Here is a 27,532-nt window from a genome sequence, read left to right on the forward strand (position 1 = left end):
ACAGAAGAAGAGAGATTAAGTTGTCTTAACCTGGTTAAGTCAACATTGCAACTGAGAAATGCTCACTAAACAAAGCCGGCATTAGAAGGATTGCATGTATTACTTTGATCAAGTGACACTAATAGAGTTAGTCATGACAGTAGTGTTGAATACGTGAGTGAAATCACTGCTCCATTCGGGTGTAACTTAGCCAAAAGATTGCTTGTGAGCTTTCTGTGACTTAGACAAAATTTGGTTCAGTCATAACCCTGTAATCACTGTTCTTCATGTCTTATTCATCTTTTACAAATAATTGCTGTGCTGCATGCCCAGCAAGGTACAGAAATGCATGCAGATTTTCAAAAATGTGTGTTTTCTTGCTGTTGGCAGGCCAGTTTGAAGGATGTAGTGAATCACTAGTGTGTGAAGAGCACTAATTTCCAGTTAGACTGGCTATCTATGTGCTGAACCTGCAGAAAGATTTTCTTTTCCTTTTGCGTAAGTTTAGTTTGATTTGCAACATAGTTGATTATGAAATAAACATTTTCCTTATCTTTTGTGCTTTTTTTTTTCATGAGTTGGTCCTCTTGAGTCATCATATTCCTATTACAAATTTTAGGCACTGTGAGGTGGTGTCAATTCTTGAAAATAAAGCTTAGATGTGATTTCTTTTCTATTACTAGTATTTGCTGTGATGCAAGTTTAAAGATACAGCATACGAGGTCTTTTGCAGGTACAAGCTTTTTCCATGGGTGTTTCATGCTAGCCAGAAGAATGTGTGTGTGTCAGCTTGAGACAAATGCTATATCTAGGTTTACTTGATTCCAAGATCAAGTCTTTGAAAGTGCTTCAGAGTTGAAGAAACAAACTGTGGCTCTTGGTTTGACGTAATAATCTTAAGGCTAGTATGGCAATGATGTGTGTGAGGGAGGGGAAAATCTAGGCTGTGCTGTTATCTGTAGCTTTCCCGCTTTGCTTACATTATACTTTACAGTAGATTTTTATCAAAGACATCCTGCAAGTGACACTTATTTTTGCTTGCTTTCAAATGAATTTGCGTTTCCCCAGACTTTTAAAAAAGGTGTTTTAGATTTGAGATCTAACTTAAGTGAAGATTAATCTCTCAAGTGCACAGCCTCAGTTATTTCTGCCTAATTATTACCAATGGCTTGGCTGCTTGGAGAAGCAGCAGTGGAAGCCTAATTCTATAGTAGCGTTATGTCGGTTGCAGCCCTTTCCACCGCGTTGGTAGTAGGGCTGGAGTATACTAGTCAGAACTAATCTTACAGAGAACTGCTTATTTACCTTAGCTACTATTACTTGGGAATGATTCCCTCTACTAAATGTTTAACTTGCATAACCATTAGGGAAAGTGTGTCCAAGAAAAAGGAGGAACAGTTACAACAAAGCATTTTCTTTCTCTATGGTGTAAAACAACTGATATTACACATGTTAAGCTGCTGTTTGCATCCTAATTTAGAAAAAATACATTTTATTGATAGGCAAGATTGACTGTTGTTATCTTGACTGAGGAGTCAGGCTGAATTTTGACAGTCAAAATACTCCTCGAAGCATCTGGCTTCTGTCAGCTTAGTGTGAGAGACTGTCCTTAAGCCAGCAGTCTGTTTCATCAGCGGTTTGACGAGCAGTGGTGGTCCGATCTGACAACCTGTGACAGCATGTTGCTGCTTCTGCACTATAGTGCTTCCATTTACTAGCTTGGGCAGACCATCTGTCAGCAGCACAATCCTGAACTGAAGTGTTTCTGGATTTTTGTCCAATAACCGTTTGCTAGAATGGTACATGACCGATGAGATGTTTTAAGTGCTGGCCAATGATAAACAGCTTGTGTATTTTAAGCAACCTTTATATTGATAGAATAAAAGTGAAATCTGTTTGTTAAAAAGAATGTTAAACCTGAAACTTTATATTGATATGATTATTTCACTTAATATTTGCAAAACCAGATTCTTCTGTAATTAATACTTGCTTCCTATTGGTTGCCATTTGGGGATTTTTTTTCCCTTTTAATGGTAATGTAAATAGACCAAAACCACTTTGTTTTTATTAAGCTAGAGTTAACCAAATTCTGATCAGGACTGTCTGGTTTTTAGGTTAGTCTTCTCATTTGAAGAGCGAAGTAGCCCCTGTAATTTGAGCATACTGAGTTGGAGCATAAAAGCTTGAAGCTATCTCAAAGGTGAAAGCAAATGCCAGGAGTTGATCAGTTGATCATTTGCTCCTGCTCAAAAATCATTATCTTCCCACTTGTTCGTGTCCCTGTAGTGAAGGAGGATGCTTTCCACACAGTAGCAGGTGCAGAGGGAGATCTTTCCCACTGGTGAAGCTGCTTCCTTCCTCTGTCCTCCCCGTGCAGCTGTTACTCAGAACTACTGTAGCAATGTTAGAGAAGCGCATTGCTTCTCCCGTGCCGTGTCAAGAAAGATGTTATCAATTGCGGTGCTGCCCGAGAAAGGTCGGGACATGAAGTGTGACCTGAAGGTGACAGAGGCTGCCTCCTCATAGAAGGAAGAGGAACAAATTGAAAGTAAGCATGGAAGAACTCTCCTTGTGTGCATAGTTACAGTTTTTAGGAAGCAGAGAAATCAAGTTGAATGTTTAATGTCACAGTGGGAGACTTCTGTTTTATTCTTCTATAGCTCTTAGTGGTATTAACTCCTCATAGCCAAGAAGCAAAGATGCACAAAAATATTTTGAGAGCGTGCCATTCAGAAAAACTTCTAAATGCAAATAAGAACCTTGAAACAAATATCTATTCCTTGGAGACTTTATTCTGCATCCTTACGGTTCTCTTCCCTCCTCTCCCTGCCAAAAAAAAAAAAAAAAAAAAAAAGGAAAAGAAAAGAAAAAAGAAAGAAAGACAAAAGAAAACTACATCAATTTCAATGTTTTAGTAATTGTGGAATGCAGGGTAAGCACATAGGGTAAATGCTCCATTGCACAAGGCTTCAATCATGCTAACAACTCTAAAATGGCAGCAAAACTGAAAGCAAAATATAGCAGTTTTGTTCCCCAGTGGGAACTTAACTTATATGCAGATAAATATGAGAAATTGTTTTCAGCGCTCCCATATTGTTTGAGCCTGATTGGTTCACCCAACTCATAATGTATGGTTATATTTACATTAGACAGTAGCATGGTGCAACATGAGCAAATTTTAAGAGCAAAACAGTTGATGCTGAGGTCCCATTGCCCGCATTATACACATTTAGGAGTTTTTACTTGAATTATTTTTATTCTGATCCTCTTCAGAGAACAGCTGAAACAAATTAGGTATACTCCAGAAAAGCATCTTCCAATTTGGTTGCCTTCAGAAGGAATCAGGTAGGCATGCTTGGAGACCCTGTGATGCAAGCCAGGATATGGTAATGGAGGGCAACTGGGAGAGTTACTTGAAAAATGCTTCCTTTATCTAAATTGAAATGCCATTTTACGCATGTACACACACACACACACACACACACACACACCCACTCTTAAATGCTTTTTACAAAGGATGTGCTTATCAATGACTACACTGATCTAGTTGCTTGCAGGCGGAAACTTTCTTCAAGGTCTGGGTTCCCAATATTGTAATGATGTGTCTGAACTATTGTACTCTGCCCCCTTTTAATTGGACTGAAGGTAGGAGTCAGGCTGAGTTAATAGCTGCAGCTGTCTGTCTTCTACTTCAGAACTGACCAGTTTGGGGCATCGTCAGTGTAAGCAGCATACAGAATGCCTGTAGCTATTTCTGTTAGAGAGTGAATCTCATGTTTATCAAAATTTCATGTTTCCACTTAGATGTCTCACCCATCATATAACTGTTCCCTCTAGGGCACAGAAAACATTTCAGAAAACATTTTACAATTCTGCAGAAGTCTAATGCAAGGAAAAGTTCAGTGACTTTTTTTTTCACCTATTGTGTTGTCTACTGCTGATATTCTTAAGCCGTGTGAGACAACTAACTTGGACTTACTTAGCTATGTACATGCATAGTGTTTTTGTGTACTGCATGTTTGTAGGGAAGAGGGTGATTAACAAGGAAGAAGGAACTAGAGAAGAAGGAGATAATGCAAGAAACATACTTTGGGTAGCCTGAAGTAGACTGTTGCCTGGCTTTTGGACTTGCTCCTTGGGATATTTCTTCCTTTTTCATCTCCGTTTCTTTCAGCCTCCTCAGAAGCCACAGACTGTATGCATAGTCCAAATAGTTGCTGTTTTTGACAAACTAGTTGAAAGATGTATGTATACAAGATCAACCATATTGTCTGTTTCTGTGGTTAACAGCTTTAGTGGTTCTAAAGTCTGCATGACAAGCCTGTCTCTAGAGACATTCAGATTAGTGGGATTCATTTTAACTGCTTTTTTGCTTACTTTGTTGAGTGCAGTAATGATCACTGCAGGATAATTGAATCTCATTTCCAAATATTATTAGCACATAACACTAAAATAGCTAATGGATATCTGTTTAGTCTTAATAGAAAGATTTGTTGAGAAAATACTAAAGGAGATCTTTCCCATTAGAACATAATTTCTTTTGTGTAAGTATTGGTGAAACTCTAGCTCCTTTCTTGTTTAGCTGGAGTAAAACAAGATATTGCTAGTGGTAGTCATGGTAGGAATGCTTCTGGAAAACTGTAAAGATATGCTGTGCTTTGTGCTCAGAAATGTTTAACTGCCTGACTTGGGACTGACTTCAAACGAGGAAATCTGAAGGAAAGGTGGGCTCGGCAAGAGTAACTGAAAACAGTGGGACTTTGGCATGGCGCTGGACTGTGCTGATATGTGTTCACAGAGCTATTGCCAGTAATTCAGAGTTTCACGTTCATTTTTGTTCAAATACAACAACTGTTCTATGCTTGCGAACAGAAGGGCATACCTTCCTGGAAGGACACAGTACTAGCCAAAGATACTGATTTCTGCTGTGCAGGTAGTGGTAAACTAAATCTTACTTTGTTTATTGTCTTAAGTGGTATAGCAGCCTGTGATAAGTGGTCCATGGCACTAGGAAGTGGCTTACTGGCACTCATCATCTACCGTGATCCAAATACTGGAGATGCGGTTCACATTTTGAACACTGAATATATGACTTGGTCTTGATTTGCTTTATTTCTTTTTTTAACTACCTTTGGCAACTGCTGTCTTATCTGGAGTCCAGATTAACTTTCTTGTGTTACGCAGCCTTTGCTGAATTGATACTCCATCTCCCTGTTTTGAAATGAAATTTCTTTTTCTTTGAGTGGACTTTCATTCCTTTTCCTTTTCAAAAGAAATAATACATTATGAATAATTGTATGTTGCTTAACATATCTGTCACATTTTCTTTCCTCTTTAGAACATTCAAGACGGTAGTGCCCTTAATGATTATGAATTCTTAATGGTAAATAATTAAGTATTTTGATTTATTTTGAGTCTTTGGGAATTTATTTGTAGTTTTGACAAACATCTGGCACGTAGTCTTCCTGACTGCCCTTCTGATATAAAAATACATTTATCAAGACATCTATTAAATGTTTTTTTTCATTGTCCTTTATCTTGGAAAGTGTTCCTGCCTGCAGATAGCTGCTGTCTTTCTTGTTTTGCCAGTATTTTCAGCATGACTCATGTCCCTGGCTCCTATTTTTCTGCTGTTCTTACATCTATGAATGGCAAGCAGTGCTGCATAAGTATGCATAGGGCCAACTCTTGAAGTTTCTGCTTTGAAGCTTTCAAGGATGAGAGGTTAAGCATGACCCATAGTTTCTGCCACTTGAAGATGATCTTATAAAATTGTCAGCCCTATGCATTTTATAAAATAAAATTAAAAAACCCTGGCATTAGTTCTGTATTTTGCATCCCAACTCATCCCCAAAACTACATGTAGTGTCATAATACTCTTTACACCTTTGCTGAATTATTTGCACACTTTCAGACGTCTGTGTGTGTGTGTAAGCAGCTGTCAGTTCTATACAACACTGCATATGAAAAAAGGAAACTTTCTGCCCTGTTATTCAGTAAAAGCTCTTACACCTGATTAATATTCTGGAACTTAGTTGTCTTAAGACCACAGAATTCAAGGGAGTGATGTGCTTCCACTTGCATCTATTATAAATTAATCTTGAGAGGAAGAATACTTGAAGAAAAATCTGCATTGTTTGAATAGTTGCAAGATTGTTTTATCTTTAAGAGAAACTCAGTCCCTTTCTTACGTGACAGCTGCTTAAAAATCAATATTGTGTTTTCAGAGAAGCTTTTCATCACAAGTATGAGGGGTTTTTTTACAAAAATAAACAATAAAAACTCTTTGCTTTGGTGTGAAGAAGCCCTTCTGAAAAGTCTTTGTTCACCAGTCTTTGATCTTTGATAATTTTCCTGGCTTTAGTTGTGCCGTGCAGTAATCTGAAGCGGGTCCGCTTGGTGCGGATTCCTGATCGATCAGGATTGGTGCTGTTCCTCTGCAGCTGGTTTGAGAACTCATCTTTGTGTGTTGCAAGGAAAAGACTGAAGGCTGCTTTGCGTAGCTGTAAGGGAGAGGTCTATCTGCCGTGTCCGCCTGTGTGAGTTGTAAGAGAGGCTCTGAAGGTCTCTGGGCGAGTGATCAGAATGGACTGGAGAATGCTTCTGGGAGAGGTAATGTTGGGATTCTGCGGTAGTTTTAGTTGTTGTGCTCTAGGCAACTGGAGCGAGACAGGATCAGATGTGAGGGAAGCTGGGATGGGTGTGTGTTATCTAATGAAATACTACTGGGAAGGCGGGGAATCACAGGTGAAATTGCTTTGATCTAGAAGTGGAAGACGTTTTGGGGGATAGCGGCTAGAAGCAATATTCCATATGCATTTGAGTTTTTAATTCTGACTTTTCAGTTACAGTTCAGGTTCTGTTACAAGAGATCTTTTAAATGAAGACTTCCTCGTTTTTTCAAAACGGGCTTTTTTGGTGGCATTGCTTGATTTCTCACGTAAAATGCCGCTTTCCTCTGTACTGCGTTAGATAGAGCAGAGGCAAGCTGTAGAGCAGCGCGAGCGGAGGCCGGCCATATGCGTGGCCGTGCTCTCGCTGCGCCTGCCGGGGCCCCGTCCTTGCACGGCAAGGGGCAGGGGGGCAGAGCCCCCCTGGGGCAGCCACCCGGGGTACTCGTCCCTTGAACTCCCTGAAGACGGGGGTCCTGCTGCAGTAGCAGAGCCTGCCCCGCTCCCTGCCCCGTTGTTTCTTCGTTGGCTCACGGGATCGGCATAAATCAGCGATCCCCTCCTGCCCGGCCACGGGGTTTGCGTCACGCTGGAGCTGCGCGCTGCTATCGCAGAAGCCTGGAAAGCTTCCACGGCAGCGTGCTATACCTGCCAGGCAGGAAATTCAGGGTTGTTATTCTATCCCTGCTTAAAGGATACAACTATATTACTATTTGAGTTTATAACTGAGATTTGAGACTGTTAATAAAGAATATCCCATGTTAATAGGACTTCTGGCAGCTGTAATGTACTACGTTCTCGTCACAACTGTAGTAGTTAAGCTTCCCTGTAAAGTTAAGAAGAATTATGCATCATCATTTCATCAGACCGCATACTAAGCTGAAATTGATACTAAATGCGTTCTGTGTTTTCCTGCTTGTTGCTTAATACAATGGATTTTTCCTTTAATTATCCCTTATGCCAGAATATAAAGTGGCACCAGGAACTTGCACTCTCTTCCCAACCTGCAGCATGAAATAAACTGTGGAATAGTTGAATAATTCAAGGGAAAAAAGAAAATACCAGAAAATACTCAGGTGTTTTTTCCCATTGAAGACATTTTTGAAACACTGTCTTTGCTGATAGAATACATCTTTGTTACTAAGCTCTTTCATTTGTTTATCGCGATCTGATTCAAATTCAACACAAGAATCTGTTACTCAGAAATCTGCAGAGGAAAAGAGTTCATCTTTTTTTACCGTTTTCTCAGCACTTTTCCATTTTCAAATGAGGATCTATGTAACACTGTTTTCAGACAGCCATTTCCAGTCAGAACTGTAGTACATGAACTTAAAACTGATTTTGCTTGGTGAGACTGTAGGCAATCATACAAGCTGGTTTTTCTGCTACTTAAAAGTTAAAAATAATAAACATTGAAATAATTCGGTGATAGAAAAAATAGAGGAAAAACCTTATCTCTGCCTTCCTGTGTAAGGCCACTGTGGCTGTGTGGCTGCTGAAGGACTTCATATGACCATCACATGAAGAACTTACTGCTCAAAAGAGCTTCTTCGAAAAATAGCTGTACTTGTTAAAACCATGGCCATTTTGTGTATTTGTTTTTTTTTCTTTAATGAATGGATAAATAAAAAGATTCGACCAAGGTAAGTTTCTTTTGACAATGGAAAAGCTTGTTGGAGGAGGGAAGAAGCTTTTCTCTTACCTGGAAAATGAAATGATTTAGGACTTGACACATCTTTCAGTCTCTGAAAACTTACAGCTTAGAATTTTGCTAATATTCCTCAAAGTTTTGTTGGAGCTTCTCTTCCTGTAAAGAGTGGAGGAAGGTAGCGAGATGCAGAGTTTTAACATTGCTATAGCTAATTAGGAACTTTCAACTTACGGATTCTCTACAGTGTTTGACATGCCAAAACCTTTTTACACTTCATAGGCTGGTGTGAAGTCCAGAAGTGTTAGTATTGCAAGATTTTTTTGTATCCATTTATGGGTTATTTTTGAGCCCATATTGGTTTTATGTAGTTGATACCTTATATTTTGACAGGAAATTGTTCTTAAAGCTCATCTCTTTTTACATTTTTTTTTCATTGTGGGGAAAAAAACTAAACTATGCAAGCTTGTGTGGCAAGTTGCATAATTATATTATACAATTTATATAATACATGGCATATTTTAAAACTGTGAAAGTTGTAATGTTATGTTAGTCTCAACTGTTTTGATGGGATTATGCTGGTAAACTCAGATACTGAAGAGTTGTCTTAACTTCTTCTAAGACTTACTGTATTCCTTTAAAAAGTTAAAGGAAAAATTGTTTTCATCTTCAACTCATCTTGACACACCTTAGGCAGAAAAAGAAGCTGCTTTATTTATTAATATAGCTTAAGGCATTTCATTTGAGTATTTGCTGTCCCTTCAAACATCAAAGTATAAATTGATTTTACATTTTGAATCAAACATTTATTCATATTTTCTACTGGTATGATGTTTGCTGAGAATTTTTCTGGTAGCTTTTTCTTTATAGAAAAATTTTAAATGTTTTCTTTGAATAAATTTTAAAAGGAGAATTACTGGAAAAATCTTGAAATACATACAAACAGCAAAAGACATGGTGTGTATGGTCTTTCCATCCATTAGATGCTTCAGTCTATCAGGTTTTTTAACAGGTACTATGTTGAGAATGTGAGTGAAAATTTCTGTTGTTGGGTAGGCAAAAAGAAAAGAGTGAAACTCAATTACTTTTGCTTAGTTGGATACTTACTGTATCCCTATTTGAAGTACACAGTGACTATTGATAGATTTGCCTAAATTTTTTTTTTTTTATCTTTTAGTCTCCAACAAAAGCTGTATATAATGCTAGACACTGGAACCAACCAGAATCAGAGACTCTGCCAGCACCACCAGTTTTGAAGACACCTAGTGTCCCCGTAAGTAGACTGTTTATCTTAAGTTTAGTAAATCTCCTTCAAGATCACTGATACCAAGAACTTTTGTTGGTTTCAAAAGTATTTGGGAAAGTCATAGTAATTTGGAATGAAGTTCAAAATGTCATGTGAGCCACTGAGTATTTGACAGTAAAGAAATTGTATCAGTGGAAATACTCTAGAGTGGTATTTTCCATATTGTTTCAATATGCAGATACCTAAGAATATTACAATAGAGATGTGTTCCTTAGTATGGTGAAGTTGAGCTTTCTAACAGTGGGCTCCATCTCATCTTTTGATGCAGCCCTTAGAGTTATCTTGCTAATATATCTGGGAATTTGTGAAATACAAGTCAGAAAGGAGAAACTTCCAAATTAAGATCTGGTTTATTTCTCCTTTCTAATGAAGCAAAGTATTGTGAATTGACTACTTGGGCCTTTAGAAAATGTGGAAGAGACTATTTTCTGTATATAGTGGAATGGCTAATGTGAACATACCAGATACAAGCATTAACAAAACACAAAATTTAGCAAGAGGTGTTCTTAAAGGAAACTAATTTTGTTCAAAAGCCAGTGTTTGTTCAGAGGTTTAAGGTGATTTTATTTATTTATTTATTGAGTTTTACTAAAACAAGAATCTGAGGTCTTGGGCTATACATGTGCAAAAGCTGTTACTGATTACGCATTGTACATAGTCAGTAAATTTCATTTTGTTCATATGACTTGCCTGAGAACAGAAAATCAAAATGCAGATATCATAATGCTGATTTTTTAAATTTCACACTTTTTTGTTCCAAGACTAGCTTCTCTTAGCTTTCTGCTTTTTTTTTTTTTTTTTGGTTGCTTTGTACAATATTTGGAATAGCCTTCCTTCAATGTTAACCATGCTGCCTGGGAAGCAGGGTTTTCTCATTTTAAAATAACCATTAGTGCTAGCATTTGAGGAGAGATCAGAAGTTCTAGTTCCAGGAGTTCTACTTTTTACAGGAAAAAGCAGATCAGAAAGCCCGTAAAACCCTTGCTTTGTTTAACTTGTATGTGTTTTGGGTAAAACTTTTATTTCTCACTGCATCTATATATTGATATGATTTTGAAGTATCTGATATCTAACCTGAAGGCAGGCCATCTTAGTTTATGTAGTATTAACTGTGTGATAACACCCCTTCTGATATTTGTAGTTTTTGATATGTTCAGACCCTTCAAAGGCCTCAATCTTTATAAGACGCTATTGAGTCTTTGAGTACATCCTTTTCAGGTTAAGAAAATGTCTTATATTTTGTATTTGGGCAAGCCATTTCATCTTTCATTAAACTTCCGCTTTGTAACTGGAATCATCGAAACATTAATTCAGGAATATGACAGAGATTTGCCTGAACAAACCAGTCAGGGGGATTTATCTGTAGCTGCTCCTGATGTTATGATATAATCCTGAATTTTTCAGTCACAGTTTTAATCTTGATAAATGTATATATGGCCAAAATTTAAGAGTGACAAAATAAATGAGCCTTGATCCAAGTGTTCAGCTCTAATCCCTTGCACAGATGATCCTGCCTCTTTAATTTTTGTAGGTAGTTGCTACGTGCAGATCCGGATACATTTGTCTTAGGTTTATGGTGAGAAACCATAGCGTGCAAACTGCTTACACCAAGTATTTCTTACGGCCTCTCCAAGCTCCCCTGCAATTTGCTTTGAAGGGGAGGCTTTTAACCAAGACTCGGGTTAAGGTGGTTCTGCTTCAGCGAGCCTCCTGCACTCATGGGCTGGTTGCATCAGAGTCCTCCAGTACGTGCTCTAAGCCAGCTTTCCAGGGTGTTTATTATCATTGCCCCACTGGAGCCTACGTGAACAAACATGGAAGTGCTGTACACTAATAGAGGCAGTATGTGGTGAATACTCCAGTAATAGAGCAAGGGTTGTTTGGGGGGGCTTTTCTTCTAATTTTAACTGCTGCTGTACAATGTACAGCAAGAAGGCTTTCCCTCACGGTACCCTCTGGAGTGAGTTGCAGTTTGTGTTCTCTATACCTTAGTGTTAATTCTAGATTTCCAGTGGACGCTTCTGAAAATGTTTGTTTCCTGTATAAGAAAACCAAGTGCATGATATTATTTAGACACTAAGAGTGAGTAAATGACCACTGACATTAGCCTTTGCATGTTTAGATTTGGCACTTGGATGTCTTGTTCCTGTAAACCTTGTTTTCTCTAGTTTGTGGCTGAATTTTGGCCAAAGTAGTAGTCTGAAGATGAGCTAATAGTTCAGCTTAAACTAGCCTTGAATCAATACAGAGAAGTATGTCAAGGAGAAATGTGTAATACTTGCCTGAGGTGACTGGAAATTTGTCAATAGTTACTCTAGACCTAATGGCAAGTTCTTTACTGTCTGTTGTGCATTCAGAATTGGTTTTGTTATAGTTCATGCTGTAATATGTTGTTCCTCAAATATCAATAATGCAAATAAATAAATATTTAAGGTCAATATATGGAGAATACCATGTGTTTACAAGAGCCTGTTCTACCTGTTTGAAGGTTTCACAGTGGTTCTCTGTGTGGCAATTATTGTAATGCTTAAAAACAAACAAAAAAAATGTTGGTAGTCTTCCACCTATAGCCAATGCATTTTGGAGTATCATATCAAGTCAGAGCAGTCAGCTTCTGGTAGCTGCCCCCAGAATAGAACGGTCCAGTGGCCTCCAGTAGTCAGAAATGAGAACAGTAGACACCAGGTTTTACAGTTTAAGCTATGCTGAGACAGTGATTGCTCAATTGGTGTTTGTATCAGGACCAGTGATGATGGTTCAATATAGCAACCAACTCGGCCAGTTCTTGAAGCTCCAGTGTAAAGGGGTAAGAGATTTGTAACTATTAACAAGTAATTGTTTTTAGACCCTGAAGTTGGTGGTTCTACTTACGTAAAGCTTAAAGAATCAGTGTGAAGTACTCCCCCCCGCCCCAATTTCAGAATTCCACTGGAGCTTGTCTGACTGTTCAAAATTGTTTTATATTAAAAATGCATATAATTTCTGACATATTACTTTTTTTTTTTTTAAGAGTAGGTACATTATCACACAGCTTAGGTACATATTGGTAGTGTAAGGGAATGACTGACTAGTCCCAAAATGTGAATTTGACAAATGCACACCTGTTCTGTTTCCTGATGTATTCAGTGTATGTTTACATGCTCAAAACATCTGCCCATTTTAGCACTTTCTTATTAATAGGTAAGGCTATCTTCAAAGGAGGCAATTCATAAAGATGATGGAGTTTTTAAGGCTCCTGCACCACCTCCCAAAGTGATAAAAACTGTGACAATACCTACTCAGCCCTATCAAGAGATAGTAACTGCATTGAAATGTAGGAAAGAAGACAAAGAAGTAAGTATTCTTAAACGAATTTTTAAGATAAAGAACTGTTGGTAATTCTAAGCACTGAAGGAACAGTGTCAAAATGAAATTTGGCTTTCCTATTAAAACTAATATTTTTATCTAAATAGCTGAATGGCCTTCACTGACTACTTAATATTTCCTTACACTCAAAACTGAATAGATTTTTAAATGTACTTGTTAATGTTGTAACTCATCCCAAGAGCAACTTACCTAGGTTAAAATATTTGTCTCTTCCAGTTATACACTGTTGTTCAGCATGTAAAGCACTTCAATGATGTAGTGGAATTTGGTGAAAATCAAGAGTTCACAGATGATATTGAGTACTTGTTAAGTGGATTGAAGAGCAATCAGCCCCTAAACACACGTTGCCTTAGGTAAGATACCTTAACATAAAAAACTGAACTTGTATTCGGAAGAACTAGTAAATTAAATGCGTGTTGATTGAAGAAGTGACCTAGCTTAATGTTCACTTTGGCATTTCTGCTACAAAGAATAGAACTTGGAAAGAATTGTCAAGATGATAAATTGTCAATAATCAGAAATGGTGTGATTAGGAAGACAAAAAGGAAATTGTACAGTAAGAGTACGTTTTTCAGAGCTTACTGTTCTTATTACAAATTTTAAAACTACTTTCTGATAACTTTGCTGGTTATGATGCAAAACTAATACAATACTGAGATACTGCTTAATTCTAACCTTTTATTTGTTTTCTGTTGATAAATAACATAGCTAACATCCAGTGCGAGTAATGTGGCCTCAGTATTAACTGGAGGCTTTCCTAAGATGTTCTGGAGTACTCATCTTTATATTGAAGTTAAACAGTAGTGCTAAGTTAGTATTGAAAAATGTTGTAGTTCTGCTTTGAAAGAGTTTGTTCATGTTTCATATTGATTTCCTTTCTCTGGACTTAAATAATCAGGATGGTGATCTGTAACTAAATAAATAATTTCTCTTGTAAGCTTCTGTCTGTTTAACAAACTACAAATACTTGAGAAGAAAAACTTGAATCCACAGAAATAGATGAAGGTGCTTTATTTGAGAGAGTACTGTGGATGAGAAAAAGCTATACGTTTTTGAGAGCTAATTTAAAAATAATTTATTCTCCCTGTTCTTCAAGAAATAGCAGTGCATATTGTTGCTTTAGTATAAATTCAAGAAACCTGTAACCCTGTTTGTACGTACATTATTATGGAAAATAATACAATGGTGACAGTTTAGGATTGTTTTTCACAGTCAGTGCACTTAACTTGCTTGTATGGCAAGCTTCCTAGGATCTTAAACTGACTTATTTACTTTCCAAATTTATATCATGGAGTGTAACTTAAATAAACACCATAAAATTTTTTCTTTCAGTTAACAAATTAAAAGAAAAGTATTTTTCCAAAGGAAATCAATGTGTAAGGATAGCAATAGACGTAAAAGAATCAGAAACTGGTAGGTAAGCTTTAACTGGTGCTGTTGTGATTGGAGACAGAAAGACTGCTTATTCTTAAAACACCATCTCATATGAACTTTTTATAAAAAAAGATCCCTTTGTTGTCATGGAAGACTTCATTGACTATCACTCTTGCATTACTCCACATTAAAAAGCAATCTTTTTTTTTAAAGACTGTGTTGGGCTGTACTAGGTATGATGGGCAACTTGATAATCTCTAAGGAAAAGAACATTTCTTTTAAAGTAGAACTCTTACCGTGGTCATTGACTAGACTAATATTAAACTTCAGATTTTTCCTGAAATCTGTAATGTTTCCATCAACCATAAATGCAGCAATAAGTACTAAAAGATTCTTTTCTTGTAAAAGTATTGTCAGGCATGAGCAGGTCTGATCAGTCGCCTAATTAACTATTAGATAGTGATGAAAGCTTGTGTTCATAATTTCTAATCATGCCTTGATCCATAATAAATTACCGAGTTCCTCTAAATTTGTTTCATGCTTAACCCATGAAACTTTTACTTTCAATTTAGCTATTCCAAATTATTTCTGTTTTTATTTGAAAGATAAGTTCAGCTTACCCTTTCAAACCCTGTTTCTAGCTATCCTTAAAATAAGGAAGTAGACAGTTTCGAATGAACTGTTGCTCTATTCACTACTTACAAAGTTGGATTATATGAATTTTGCAAGGAACATCTTGACAGAGCTTGTAGGGGTCTGAGATATGTGGTCAGTCATCTTTCTTAGATTTGTTTATCTGTCATTTTCGCAAATGTAGTGATTTTAATTGTTCTGATTAAGAATTATTTTTCTGTAGTGTAATCAGCTTGGCGACCAAGTGCGCCATGCCCAGTTTCCGAATGCATCTGAGAGCACATGGGATGGTAGCCATGGTTTTCAAAACACTGGATGACTCCCAGCACCACCAGGTATTTGATATGTTGAGTTATCTGTGCATAAAAGTCACACTAAGCAGGTGGAACAGTCAAGCTGTAATAAAATACACAAAGTCAAGCCTTAGAAGTGTTCTACTGTAGTATTTGTCTGGTATCATTGACTTCGTTTTTAAAATCTGTAGTGAAGTGGGGAAATCAGAGCATGTATGGGTCTCGTGACAAATTCCCCGTCCACTGTTTCCATGTTTCTAAATTTAGAAATGCTTACTTAAACTTTTCGGAAAAAAAATGGCTGTGCTTTGGATTGCTATTTCGTAGTCCATCTTAAACCTTTTAATTGTTCTATTTTATTTTCGTTTCTATGCGAATACTTTGGAGTAAATAAATTAATTATCTCTTAAGATTGCTCTAAGTGCTTTTCTCTTTCTTGCTAACATATGAATGATTTCCTTAGCAGTTGTGGGGCTTTTTGTGTGTGCTGTACATGTATCCTTGAGCTTTGCTGTAATTGCAGTTGTAAGATGGTTTTAGTATGCATAATGAAAAATCTAGGAAAGGTAAACTTTTCTGTTTTTACTTTACCTTGAGCTGAGAGTTTAAAAACTGATGCAGTGTGTGTTTTTCTTTTTATTCCAATTTTACAAACTCAATTCATGTATCAAGCTCAATTAATATTAAACATTTCTTTCATGTGCGAATGCCACTATTTTTTTTTTTCAAGTGCCTGAAAACTATGCCTCTGTGGGGTGTCCCTTAAGAAGTGTTGTTACAAAAGCTGAACACAAAAAATATTACTTGGAGTGGGTAGTAGCTGTGTATATCCAGTTAGACTTGTTTATTTTATGTAATGGCTATAACAGAACTACAGATACTACAGAAGAAAATCTAGAATCTGTACAAATCTTACTGTGGATGGTAAAAAGCTATAGAGCTTTAAGTAACTAGTTTTAGATTAATAGATTATTTTCTCTCTTCCTCAAAAATTAGCAGTGGCTAACTCCACTGCATGGGAACCAGGTTCAATGTATTCATTATTTTGTGAGCCGTCAAAATGGTGCTGAATGATACTAGAAAGAAATAGAGTGTAGTCATGCTATTTAGGGCAGTTACCACTACTGAGTTGCGAGAGATCTGCAGAAGACAGCTTCAGTTCCTTGGAAAATGTACAGGCTTGCTCAGTACGTTTTAGGCTGTCTTTTAACATTTACCATTATTCTTTCACTTTCAAAAGAACTAGCCTATGCAGCTCAGAAGGAAATGGCATGTTATTATTAGTCTGCAGTAACAAAAAGCATTGATTATATTCACTATTTTCACTGTATTTGAAGTGCTGCCTTTTATAAGGGAAAAAATTTGAAAGTTAATATTCTGATATTGACAGTGCATTCTTGATGTAGGTTATACAATATTACAAAATCATGGATTTATCAAACTACTATTAATAAATACTAAATTATATCCTCCAATTACACAAGACTATATGCTTCAACAACAATGACCTTTGTGTAACCTTGCTGTCTTTATATACTACACTTTCATTTACTAATTGTTTCACTAGAATATTAACTTGCTTAAGATCGATAAATCTCAGTGCAAGGTAACTTGAGTAATAAATCACACTGGACTGAACTTATGTGGCTTTGGATCCATTTAAGCTACATAATAAAACTTTGACTTCTCTGTGGAAAAAAGAAGTATTATAGAATTATTTTATTACAGAAAATTTTCTGTAATGTATTTTGGAAAAGGGAGAGAACTGGCACAATGACAGTGCTAATGGAAACAAATGTGAGTATATACTGTGTTCACTGGGTGGATACAGTGGAATATGCTGAAAAAGTAGGATGCTAGGATGCTTCCTTATTTCCATAAGGATATAAAACTGCAGTTGCGAAGCCATTCCTTTAACCATCGAGGAAAATAAAGTAACTAATTATCTTACTGAATTACATCCCCAAATACTTTTTTTTTATGTGAAAGATACTTGTTCCACCTAATTTTCTTCCAAATTTCTTTAAAGTGCAATTTCAGCTTTGACTTTTTTTCTCCAGCTATGCTCTAAATTCTTTGGAGTATTAGAATATTAATTTAGGAAAAATATATATTTTCATTACAGTCAGTAATTAAGCACAGAAATGTCTCTGTAATGTCTTCAGCCTGTGAATAATGGAAAAAAAATAGAATAATTTAAATGTAGTGCTGAACCCTAGAAAATAACCATCTGTTCCCACAAGTTGGAGTATAAATAGAACTAGCAAGAGAAGACAAGGATCAGAGTGGGTGTAATTGGCCTGTAGTTTCTGGAGTGTATGTTCAACTAGGCTGTTTATCAGAATTCTGTGGAAGTGTGGATTGCAACTCTGTAGTTAAGGGTGCCTTAACATTTCTATCTAGAGCAAATTCTATTTATTTTACCTCCCCCTACCCCCAACACTTGTTTGGAAGTAGAACATGTTTTAAGTGTTGCAGGAATAAAAAGGTGGCGGAGGGGAGAACAGTTTCACTACTGCTACTTTGGGGGGGGGGGAGTGTTGTTTGTTTGGATATTGATCAAAAACTAATTGTACCAGTGATTTCCTTCCTCTCCCCCCTGCCCCAAGCTCAACATTCTCTATGTGCTAGTGTGGGACAGAATTCAGACAGTATGGTTAGCTGTTCTTAACAGATCTATGTTTACAGGTGATCAGAGCAAAAGTAGAATTATATTGAAAATTAAACCAGCCTGCTGGTAGGGCCTAGGAAAAATGAGTTCCAGAAAACCATATTACTGGCATGTAGCTGAATGAAGCAGGCTCATTTTGTGATATAAACACCCTTCAAATTTGGAGGTCCTGACTGCTTTTGGAACATCACCATTTTCCTGTTGTATTTTAGCATCTGGTGAATTGTTGGCCAGCTTGCAATAGTGTTAATAACACAGAAAGCAGGAATCTAGTCCTTGTTTCACATACATCCCCAATTTGCTCCTTTTTGCTACCTGGCAGTCCTCAGGCAACCTGAAGTATTTGATGGTCTTTCTCCCCGGTCTGAGTCCCTTCTCATCCAACTGAAGTATCATAACAGCTGGGTGGAAGGCCTGCAGGAAAATATTGGCAGATGCTGCTGTGGAGGGAGGCCCATTGCACTATGCATGACTATTAGACCAGGAAGTGAGCTGGATTGCAAGGAGCCCCCCTCCATCCGGGGGCAGACGGGATTGGAACAGAGACTTACGAAGTTAGTCCGATCATCCGCATCAGACTTCAGAGTGCTGCTAAAGCAGTTCTGAGTAGTGATGTAAGAGCAGTTCTTGGCACTCTGAAATGCCTCGGTGCTGGCAGCCCAGACTGTAAATTCTACAATTTCTCTTTCTTCATTGCTGCGTAGTTTCCACTTGTCAGAAATCCCTTTAGGGGCTCAAGTATTTTCTACCAGGCAGCTCAGATGGATAAGGCTTGTCACTAGAAGATAGTTCCTCACAGCTGTTGCTTTATCAGCTTCCATGTTGGCTGAATAATGGTAGGTGGAAGAGTGCTTAGTCACCTTTGGTTTTGCTGGAATGCATGTGGGAATCCTGTTTAACCATTGCTGTTCTGCAGGAACAGAGTCCAGCTGCCTTCCAGTAACAGGAAAGTTCCTGTAGTTTAAGCCAGATGCAAGTAAATCCAGAGTAAATGATCTATATTATTTAAATGATTTAACTGCAAAGCTTGTAGGAAAAAGTCAGTTGAGATTAATGGAAAAGTATATATACTCTGTTCATCTAGACTAGCTGCATAAATTGCTTGCTACCTTCCACGGTCCAGCTGACAAGGCTGGAGTAATGATATTCGCAGCTAAGATCCTGAGCTCAAGCTAAGGTCTTGAATTGGCCTGTAGCTTAAGGTTGTATTCATGAAAGGAGATGTAGATTCAGAAACTCTTACTACTTTCAGTATTCTAAATGTATTTTTTGGTAATTAGTCAGATTCAAGTCTTTACCTCTGCCCTCAAGGATTTCCTTGACTCATACAGGAAGGAGTTTTAGCATGCCTTTTGGTAGGCTGTTAGCTGCCCTTTCCTGCTTTGGAAATGCTAATACTGCCTAATATGGCCAGGTACGATTATCACCTGCTTCTAAAATAAGCAGGCAGCTAATGATTGCTTTGGTGGTTGACTGAGCCTTAATCTGTTAGGAGATAAATTTTGGTCTTTCCTGTTGAGCTAGGCAATGCTCTCATCCCAGAATTAAGCTCTTCGACAATTTGAGTTTACTTTGTGTGTGTGCATGCACGCGCATGCGTGCAGCATGTTGTCTCTTCTGTGAGAGCTGGGCACAACAGCAACCAGTCATTTCAAGGAAAACTGACCCCCAGTTCCTTACTAATGTTCTCTGTCCACTAATGCATTCACTCTTCCCCTTGCCACCACCTGACGAGGCCAGTCCTAGATTTTCCAGATGTCTTTGAAGATTTCTGAAAGTATTATGTCTAGCAGAATTCAATTCTCCATGAATGTTCTCTGTATTAGCACTTGGGACTAAGCTGGATAGATGGGTCTCTTGGAGCAAATGCTGTGCTTACTAGCACTAGGGACAGATTGCCTTGGTCTGGTCTCTTTACTCTTACTGCAATTTGTCTCTTCCTGACAACCACCTTCTGTCTTTGCTTTTCTCAATCCTCACAAAGATGAACTTTAATTCCTTCTTGAAGGTTACTTAGCCACTAAGAGGTCCCTGTTACACTATTAATCCTCTGTAAGATAGGGATGTTCAAGGTAATAGCGTTTGCTTATTAAGGACTAATTTGGGAGAAGTGGTAGTTGTTTCTATTCTGACTGCTTTCAAAAAGAAAAGCATCTTCTCTAGAAATGAAGTGTATTTATGCTGGGAATTTCTGATAAATTATTGACTGATAGACCTACTCAGCAAAATTGGGATGCATTTCACAAGGCTGTCTTTCTCTTCACATGCAAACACTATCCCTGTGATCTCTGCGTTTTTCCTGGTGCTTTCTGTCACCAGCTTATCCCACCCAACCAGAATTTTCATCTTCCTTGCCTTGTTCTTGGCCATTTTTACTTTGCTTTCCTGCCATCTCTCTTCCATAATTCCATAACTGTTGGAGTTGCCATTTCTTAGTCTGTCTGCAATGCTGTTTGTCAGCGAGTCATAAAAGTAGAAAACCCTGCTTTTCTACCAGAATTTTATGAATGTGTTGAATGATTTTTCATTTGTATTGGTTAGGTAAACTGCCTTATAACTTGCTAGATGAAATCTGTTTACGTACAATAATAACTAATCATGCAGGTGCCAGTGTAGGTCAGGGCTTGGCAGGATTTCTCTTCCATACATCTCCAGCTTATTCACTAAAAGTTGTGAAAATTTTTTCCTAGATGTTTACTAAAACTTGACTTGTTTTTTTTCTTTCCTCTCCCCACCCAAGAATTTGTCGCTTTGTACAGCAGCTCTAATGTACATTCTGAGCAGAGATCGTTTGAACATGGATTTAGACAGAGCTAGTCTAGATCTGATGATTCGGCTTTTGGAATTGGAACAGGATGCTTCTTCTGCCAAGCTGCTGAATGAAAAAGACATGAATAAAATAAAGGAAAAAATTCGGAGACTATGTGAAACTGTTCACAACAAACATCTTGATCTTGAAAACATCACGGTGGGTATCATGCTGTTGTTTGGAAGCCTTGTGAGTAGTAGAGCGTTTAATAAAACAATTTGTAAGCATCAACCTTAAATTTCTATCTTGCAGCTCAGAAGTGATGACATTATCTACTTTCTATGTAGACATGAATGCACTGCGAGTATTTTCTTTTTAAAATTCAAAAATTATTTTCTAAAAGGCTATTAGTAAGATAACTTTATGTTCTTCAGTTGTCTGATGCACTATTTCCTGCTCCAGGTAAGGGTAACTACGTAAAGGTAGCACTTCAAATTACTATGTGTGGAAGGACCACATCTGAATTATTTGACTTTATTTCTTTGCCTGAATTTTAGTGTACATATGTTCACAAACAGTAGGGGTTGTTAAATGAGAATAAGAGTGTTTCCTGTTAAGAATTTGGTGTGGGGACAGCTTTATGAAATCTGTCTTACAGAAACTGATTTCTCTTTGGTCAGTGTGGTGCAGAACATACATTATTGTAAATGTGGATACCTCTCTTTTTACTTGCTTTCTCAAGCATCCTTGTTTTTATAAATGCATCTTCAGCTGCAACAGTGAACTGATTTTCGATTTTCTCCTAAAAAGGGGGGGAAAAAAAAAGGCCCTGATTTGGTGCTAGCATTGAAAAATAAAGGATAAGCTATAAATTTTTTGAAAACAGTATATTTAAAGAATTGATGATAGATTGACTAGATGAATGGTCCTAGATGGCACAATGTAATGTGTTTTTGCTTTTGCTGTATTTCAGTATAACAGATGTTAGTATATTATTAAAGTTTCAGCATCTTGTGATACAGTTTCTTAATATTCTAAACGGTCTAATTAGTACGTAAGTGAGAAACCAAAAATCCTTTCCTGTCGAGTACGTGAACTGAGCTTTTTAAAGCTTTATTTCTAAAAGTAACGCTTCAGGTCCTGTCAGTCTCTAAACTAGATTGTATTCTCCCTTAGGTTAGATTAAAAGATAATACGTCTGGTTGAAGCGACATCATCTTTTGTAGTGATCTTCCCTTCCCCCCCCCCCCCCCCCCCCGGGCTAAGGAGTCTTTTTTAAAAATTCTAGCTGTGGAATGGATTACTGAATTAGTATGAAAAGCCAGTATTATGTAGCAATATAAAGAGTTGAATTTTGGGAGAAGGAAGATACTATTGATGTTATAACTGTTGGTTATGACGATACAAGGAAATTGTGTTGGCATTTCAGTTTTAAGCTTGTTTTCTAAAAAAAAAAAAAAAAAAAAAAAAACTAAGAAAGATGAGCCTAGGAGTGTCATTATTTTTCTGCTTGTTGAAATCTGCAGAAGAATGAATATGGAGTTGATTTCCTTTGCTTTCCACTTACTCTGTTAACTCATATGATACAATCTTAAGATATCAATACAGAATGAAATTTGTTCGCTAGGTGGTGATTAGCTAGGAATTGGTATAATCAGTGCCTGTATTCTTGTGCTGCTTTGGCAGCAAAGAAAGCTCACGTAGCTCAGTCTGTCAGTGCCAGGATATCCTTTGCACTGCAAAATGTAAGCTAACTCTCTTTAGGAAGCATAGAACAGCTGGTACAGGTTCCTTACTGCTGAAGCATCCCACCACACAGAGCCCTGTCTCTTGCTGGAGCTTTTCTCATGCCCGTAGTCTCAGCTGGCCTGATGTTTGTATAAACCTTAATTCTGTTCTTGTGTTTTCTTAGGCATGAGTTTTAAGAGAGAGTAACTCTTAAAAGGAACTTTCTGTGCAGGGAGGAAACTGTCCATAAGGAAGGAGTAATACTATCCACATGTTGGCATTTTCAGATTTTTGTTCTGAGGCATCTCTAATTCTTAAAATAAATCAAACTATTGTTGTAAATGTGTGGAATATTGTAGTACCTCGCAGATGGCAACTGGTTTCCTCCCATCATCTAGAAGCAGAGACTCTAGAACACTTAGAGTGTATGCAAGCCAAGTGAGATGATTAGGTTCCAGATCATGATAGAATTAAGTCTATAATGGACTTATTAAGTAGAAGATAACTTTGCTGTTACATAGATCTCTGTCACAAGCTATAATAAGTGATGTCTGTATTGTGCCAGATGATAGGCAGAGAATGGAAGTCATCGTCGTCTTTTTTTTTTTTTTTTTTTTTTAGAAGAATTTTTCAAAAAAATTTTTTTTTGGACTCATTTCCACTGAGAAACAGAATGAATGCAACAGATGTCTTAATGATTCCAGTTTGTGCTTAACCAGTTAAGCCTTAGTTTCTGAATCACAGATCAAATGAAGATGATCAGTACCACATGTCTTTTTAAACAGACAACTTAATTTATGCGATTCTAGCTGGAAATTCGATCAGGCTAATTTTTAAGTATTTGCAAAGGTACTTGAAAGGTTGTTTTCTAGACTGCTATGAACACTGAAATTTTAAACCCAGAAATCAAAATTATTCTCAGTACATCAAATTTGTTCAAATTTTCTGGCTGTTTATGGTAAGATCAAACCTAAGGAATCTAGCCTTCTTGTTAGCAAATGGCATCTCTCTCTCAGTCAGCATAGCTAGCTCCCATCTATTGTATCTTTCCAAAAACCTTCTTTTCAGTTGGTCAAGAGATAATTCTGTTTTTCACCCCTACTATAATGCTGAAAGTCTCATGGGGCCGTGTTTCGAGCTTTTGGGATGGTGTTAATTCTTGTTAGTTACTATAAACATGTGAATAGAATAGATTACTTCAAAAGTGAGTTATAAGCTTTAGTTCTTTTAAAAAGATGCATTATTAAAAATTTGTTTTTTAGATATTTTTTAGATGGTGTAAGTACCACATAATATTCTGAGGGTATTTTAAGTCCTTGCCCTTTTTAGGAAAAGCAAGCACTATACTTTAAATGTTGCGCGGGCTTTGAGCTTTCAAGGGACAGGATGAAGATACTCAGAAAGTCAGCTAAGTCTTTTGTAGCCCTTAAGATCTATAAAGGAGAGTTTCTATTAAGCGTCTGTCAACCTGGATTAGATTACGCATGGCTTCAGATATGCGTTTTACAGCAGTCTCAAGCTCATTCTGTAAGAATAGAAGAAATCTTCAAAATCCCCCAAACGGATGGGAAGGCTGCAGAGAGCTGGGAAACTGTAGAGCCGCGGTCTGAAGGGTTCCCCCCTCCCCTTTCCTCCCTTAAAGCACTTTGCTCGTTTGTTTGGCTCCAGTCACTTAAACTATCCTTTGCTCTTACCTTGTTAACACTTTTGTGCGTGCAGCTTCTCGGTGTTGCGCTGGGAACCCTGTAACCAGGTGTGTTTAGCGTCCCCTAGCCCAGGGGAGGGCTGAGCGGCTCTTGCTGTTCCCCTGACAGTGACACCGGGGCCGGAGTAATTGCAGCTTCTGTTTTTGCTCCCTCTGCCAGGGAGAACTGAGGTGCTGGTGGCTCAGGGGGAAATGGCCTGAGTCATTTAGGGGATTTGTGCTGTTTTCCCCTCTGCCCCTGTCCCTGCCACAACACTTCATGACCCAGGGAGACGTCCATGGGCAGTGGTCAAATGCTAACTAAAATACTATGGAGAAATACTAACTAAATACTAACTAGTGGACAAATACTAACTAAATGCTCGTCAGTGCCAGCATGCTAATTTGAAGGTGCTAACCTTCAAATTTCTTCTTGTATTTGGGTTTTTATTTATTTTATTTTAATTTTATAACAATAGAAAGGAGCTAAAGCTCTTGGGGGGGGGGGAGCACGCAGTTTATAACTTGGCTTTTGAATACAGTAGGATGTTTGTTCAAGCCTGGTGAGTGCTGTTTTTCCCAGGAGGTTCTGAGGTTTGAACTGCTCTTCTGGAAATGCTGCACAGCCCAGAATAAGCACAGCCGTCCTTGAAGCATTACAAATCAAATGTGCCAGGGAGGGAGGTAATTTGAAAAGTAGCTAAATTGAGTTGACTTTAATGAGATCTTATCTCCCTTTTTACTTCTGACATTTTGCTATATTTGTGTGGCACACATGAAATTACGAGGCTTACAGTAGCCCAGATTTACGTGTGTATTTCCAGATACTACAGAAGCCTTATATTAGTCATTTCTGTGAAGACATAAATTATTTTAAGTGTGTATGTCTGGCTTTCTTTTTCTCCGCTCGCCACAATGCTACCTCATTAACATTCCCCCTTAGACTTTCTTTGAAGAAAAATTAGCTAAATAGTCTTGACTTTAGAGATGGTCTTGTTTTTGCTTTAAAACATGGCAGGGGATTATGTGAGATAATTGCCTGAAATCTGTTCAACTTGATTTTGCATGGATGTAGTTTCAGTGTTGCAGAATCTTGATATGTATTCCTTTAAGTAAATACAATAATAAGTTCTCTACAGTCTTTCAGTTCATTTTTGTCTTTTATGAGCTTAAAAGAAAAAAACACACCAAAACAAATCTACACTAGAGTCAAATGTATTCTGCAAGCTGCAAAGCTGGTATATCTGAGAGACAGAGAAACAGTGTTCACTGGCATACTTTTTTTTTTTTTTTTTTTTCTGCCTGAGCGATTTGTCTACTTCCTTCCTCTATTTGTCTCTTTTGATAACGGGAGAAACAGATGAAAGAAGGCTTTTTAGCTTTTCAAAAACATTAATAAAATTATGGAAAAAGTTAATAAATAAATAAAAATAAAAAAATGCAAAATATCTTTCTCATCAGTACCAAGTCCTTTTTTGAAGCTATGCACATTTTTCTGTCTGTTTTTGCTCCCTCTGGTGGTCTTTCTACTCAGAACCTGAAACTGTTTTTATGGTTTTGGGGAGGTGAATTTTTATGATTTGAACTATTGGTTGTAGCTGTGTATGTTGATTTCACTAATTCTAGAATCTAATTCTTTCAGACTGGGCATTTGGCAATGGAGACATTGCTGTCTCTCACCTCAAAACGAGCTGGGGATTGGTTTAAAGAAGAGCTGCGACTTTTAGGTGGTCTTGATCATATTGTAGATAAAGGTATGTTAGAAATGTCACTTTGACAACCTGAAATATACATGTGAATCTTAAGCTGTTTGCTTTTAATGTCCATTTCCTCTGATTTAAAAAAAGGAAAAAATATTTTTGAATTATTAAAATACCTACCTCTATTATTATTAGGATTTATTGTTATTATTATTAGGGTTTGTTGTTGTTGTTAGGATTGTTAGGAAATATATGAGACTTTAATGTGTAGCATGTGGGATTGAAAGTAGCTTTAAGCTTAAACAGAATGTGTATAATGTTGCATATTTTGTATGAAATGTGAAATTAAAACCAGCTTAAATTTAGACAGAATACAAAATGTTACCTATATTGTCTATATACAGCACATTCTTCAGAATAAGTACTCCAAAATCTGCTTTGCAGTAGTCTAGAATTGTTTTTAGGCCTCGTCACGCTTCTTTACTGAATAGCCTAGAGAAAGTCAGTTTTTCAGGAAGAAATGTGATATTATTGATGTTATTACTACTAGGTATGTCTTGTTTAGGTTGGGTGTTTGTTTGGATTAGTATCCTGAAGATAGGAGAAGATGCATTTGTAAAATGAATCTGAGCTGAATAGAGCTGGATCTTAAAACTGAGTAAGCAGAGGAGTGGGCAAAGGAAGGATTGAAAAGATGAAACTGTTTAACTTCCTTTTGGATTCATGCTTGTAAGGTGTGGGGAGAGTGCATGCCACACTGTTTTGGAAAAGAAAAATCAAAGATACCTTTAAAATATGCTGACATGTTTACAATGAAGTGATGTAATTGTGGCCTGTAGAAGCTCTTCTTGTCAGTGGAAAATAAAATCTGCAGACAAGTAATTGGTTCACAAAATTGTAGAGCAAGCTTTTCTTATTTACTTCATTAAATAAAAAAAAATATATTTGGAATGCTGCTCATGATGTTTTCGTGAATGTTTTGTGGTATTACAGTTTTGAAAAGTGTGAAATGAGCATGATAGGTAGTTTTGAATATTTACTTTTTGAAGACCCCTTAGTGATAGTCGAAAACAACTTCTCTCTACTATCTAGTTAAAGAATGTGTGGATCACCTAAGCAGCGATGAAAATGAAGAGAAATTGGTTGCTTCATTATGGGGTGCAGAAAGGTGTTTACGGGTCTTAGAAAGCGTGAGTATGAGCAGATGTATTGCATTTCTTAAAGTTTTTCAATCAGCTTTTTCAATATGATGTTCTTTAAATACATAATATGGTTATGTGAGTAACAATGTGATACTTTTTTAAAAAAAAAAAAAAAGATGATGCTAGCTTTCTGATGTTTATCAGTGTTCCTAGAGTGGTATGGTTGAGAATTTTTTCCATTATTCTGAATGTATGTACAGTATTGCAAGTTAATTACTATTAAGAATACCTGAATGACACTTTTTCGTAAGTTCTATCTAAAAGGAGCTGTTTATGCATATTGCTTTCTTAGCATGAGTTTCAATTTCTAGTGTATGTTTAGTGATAATACATAATAATGTGCTTCTCCTGGAATCAGTAAATTTGCATACCTTGTAAGAATTACTGCTTTTAAACTTCAGCTCTGTTAAGCATTGAGAGAACAAATTGCCCTGAAAGTCAAACCAGTTTTGTAGTCAGTTGAGCTTATTGGGATGGTACATGTTTTATGATGAGAACTTTGAACAGAATTAAAGTATGTAGCAATGT

General features: G+C 37.1%; 1 protein-coding gene across 3 annotated transcripts in view; it reads left to right on the forward strand.

The window, feature by feature from the left end:
- Positions 1-27,532, forward strand: part of WAPL (WAPL cohesin release factor) — a 73,122-nt gene that overhangs the window by 35,153 nt on the left and 10,437 nt on the right. For 2 of the 3 annotated variants that reach the window (XM_062580210.1, XM_062580208.1), the window contains exons 5-11: positions 9,476-9,571; positions 12,785-12,937; positions 13,187-13,323; positions 15,201-15,312; positions 20,682-20,909; positions 25,745-25,856; positions 26,895-26,992. In XM_062580210.1, the coding sequence (XP_062436194.1) occupies positions 9,476-9,571; positions 12,785-12,937; positions 13,187-13,323; positions 15,201-15,312; positions 20,682-20,909; positions 25,745-25,856; positions 26,895-26,992 (936 nt within the window). The remainder of the gene's footprint in view (positions 1-9,475; positions 9,572-12,784; positions 12,938-13,186; positions 13,324-15,200; positions 15,313-20,681; positions 20,910-25,744; positions 25,857-26,894; positions 26,993-27,532) is intronic. The other variant, XM_062580209.1, reaches the window with a different exon arrangement.

This window comes from Rhea pennata, chromosome 7 (assembly GCF_028389875.1).
Source record: "Rhea pennata isolate bPtePen1 chromosome 7, bPtePen1.pri, whole genome shotgun sequence".
NCBI classification, from domain to species: Eukaryota; Metazoa; Chordata; class Aves; order Rheiformes; family Rheidae; genus Rhea; species Rhea pennata.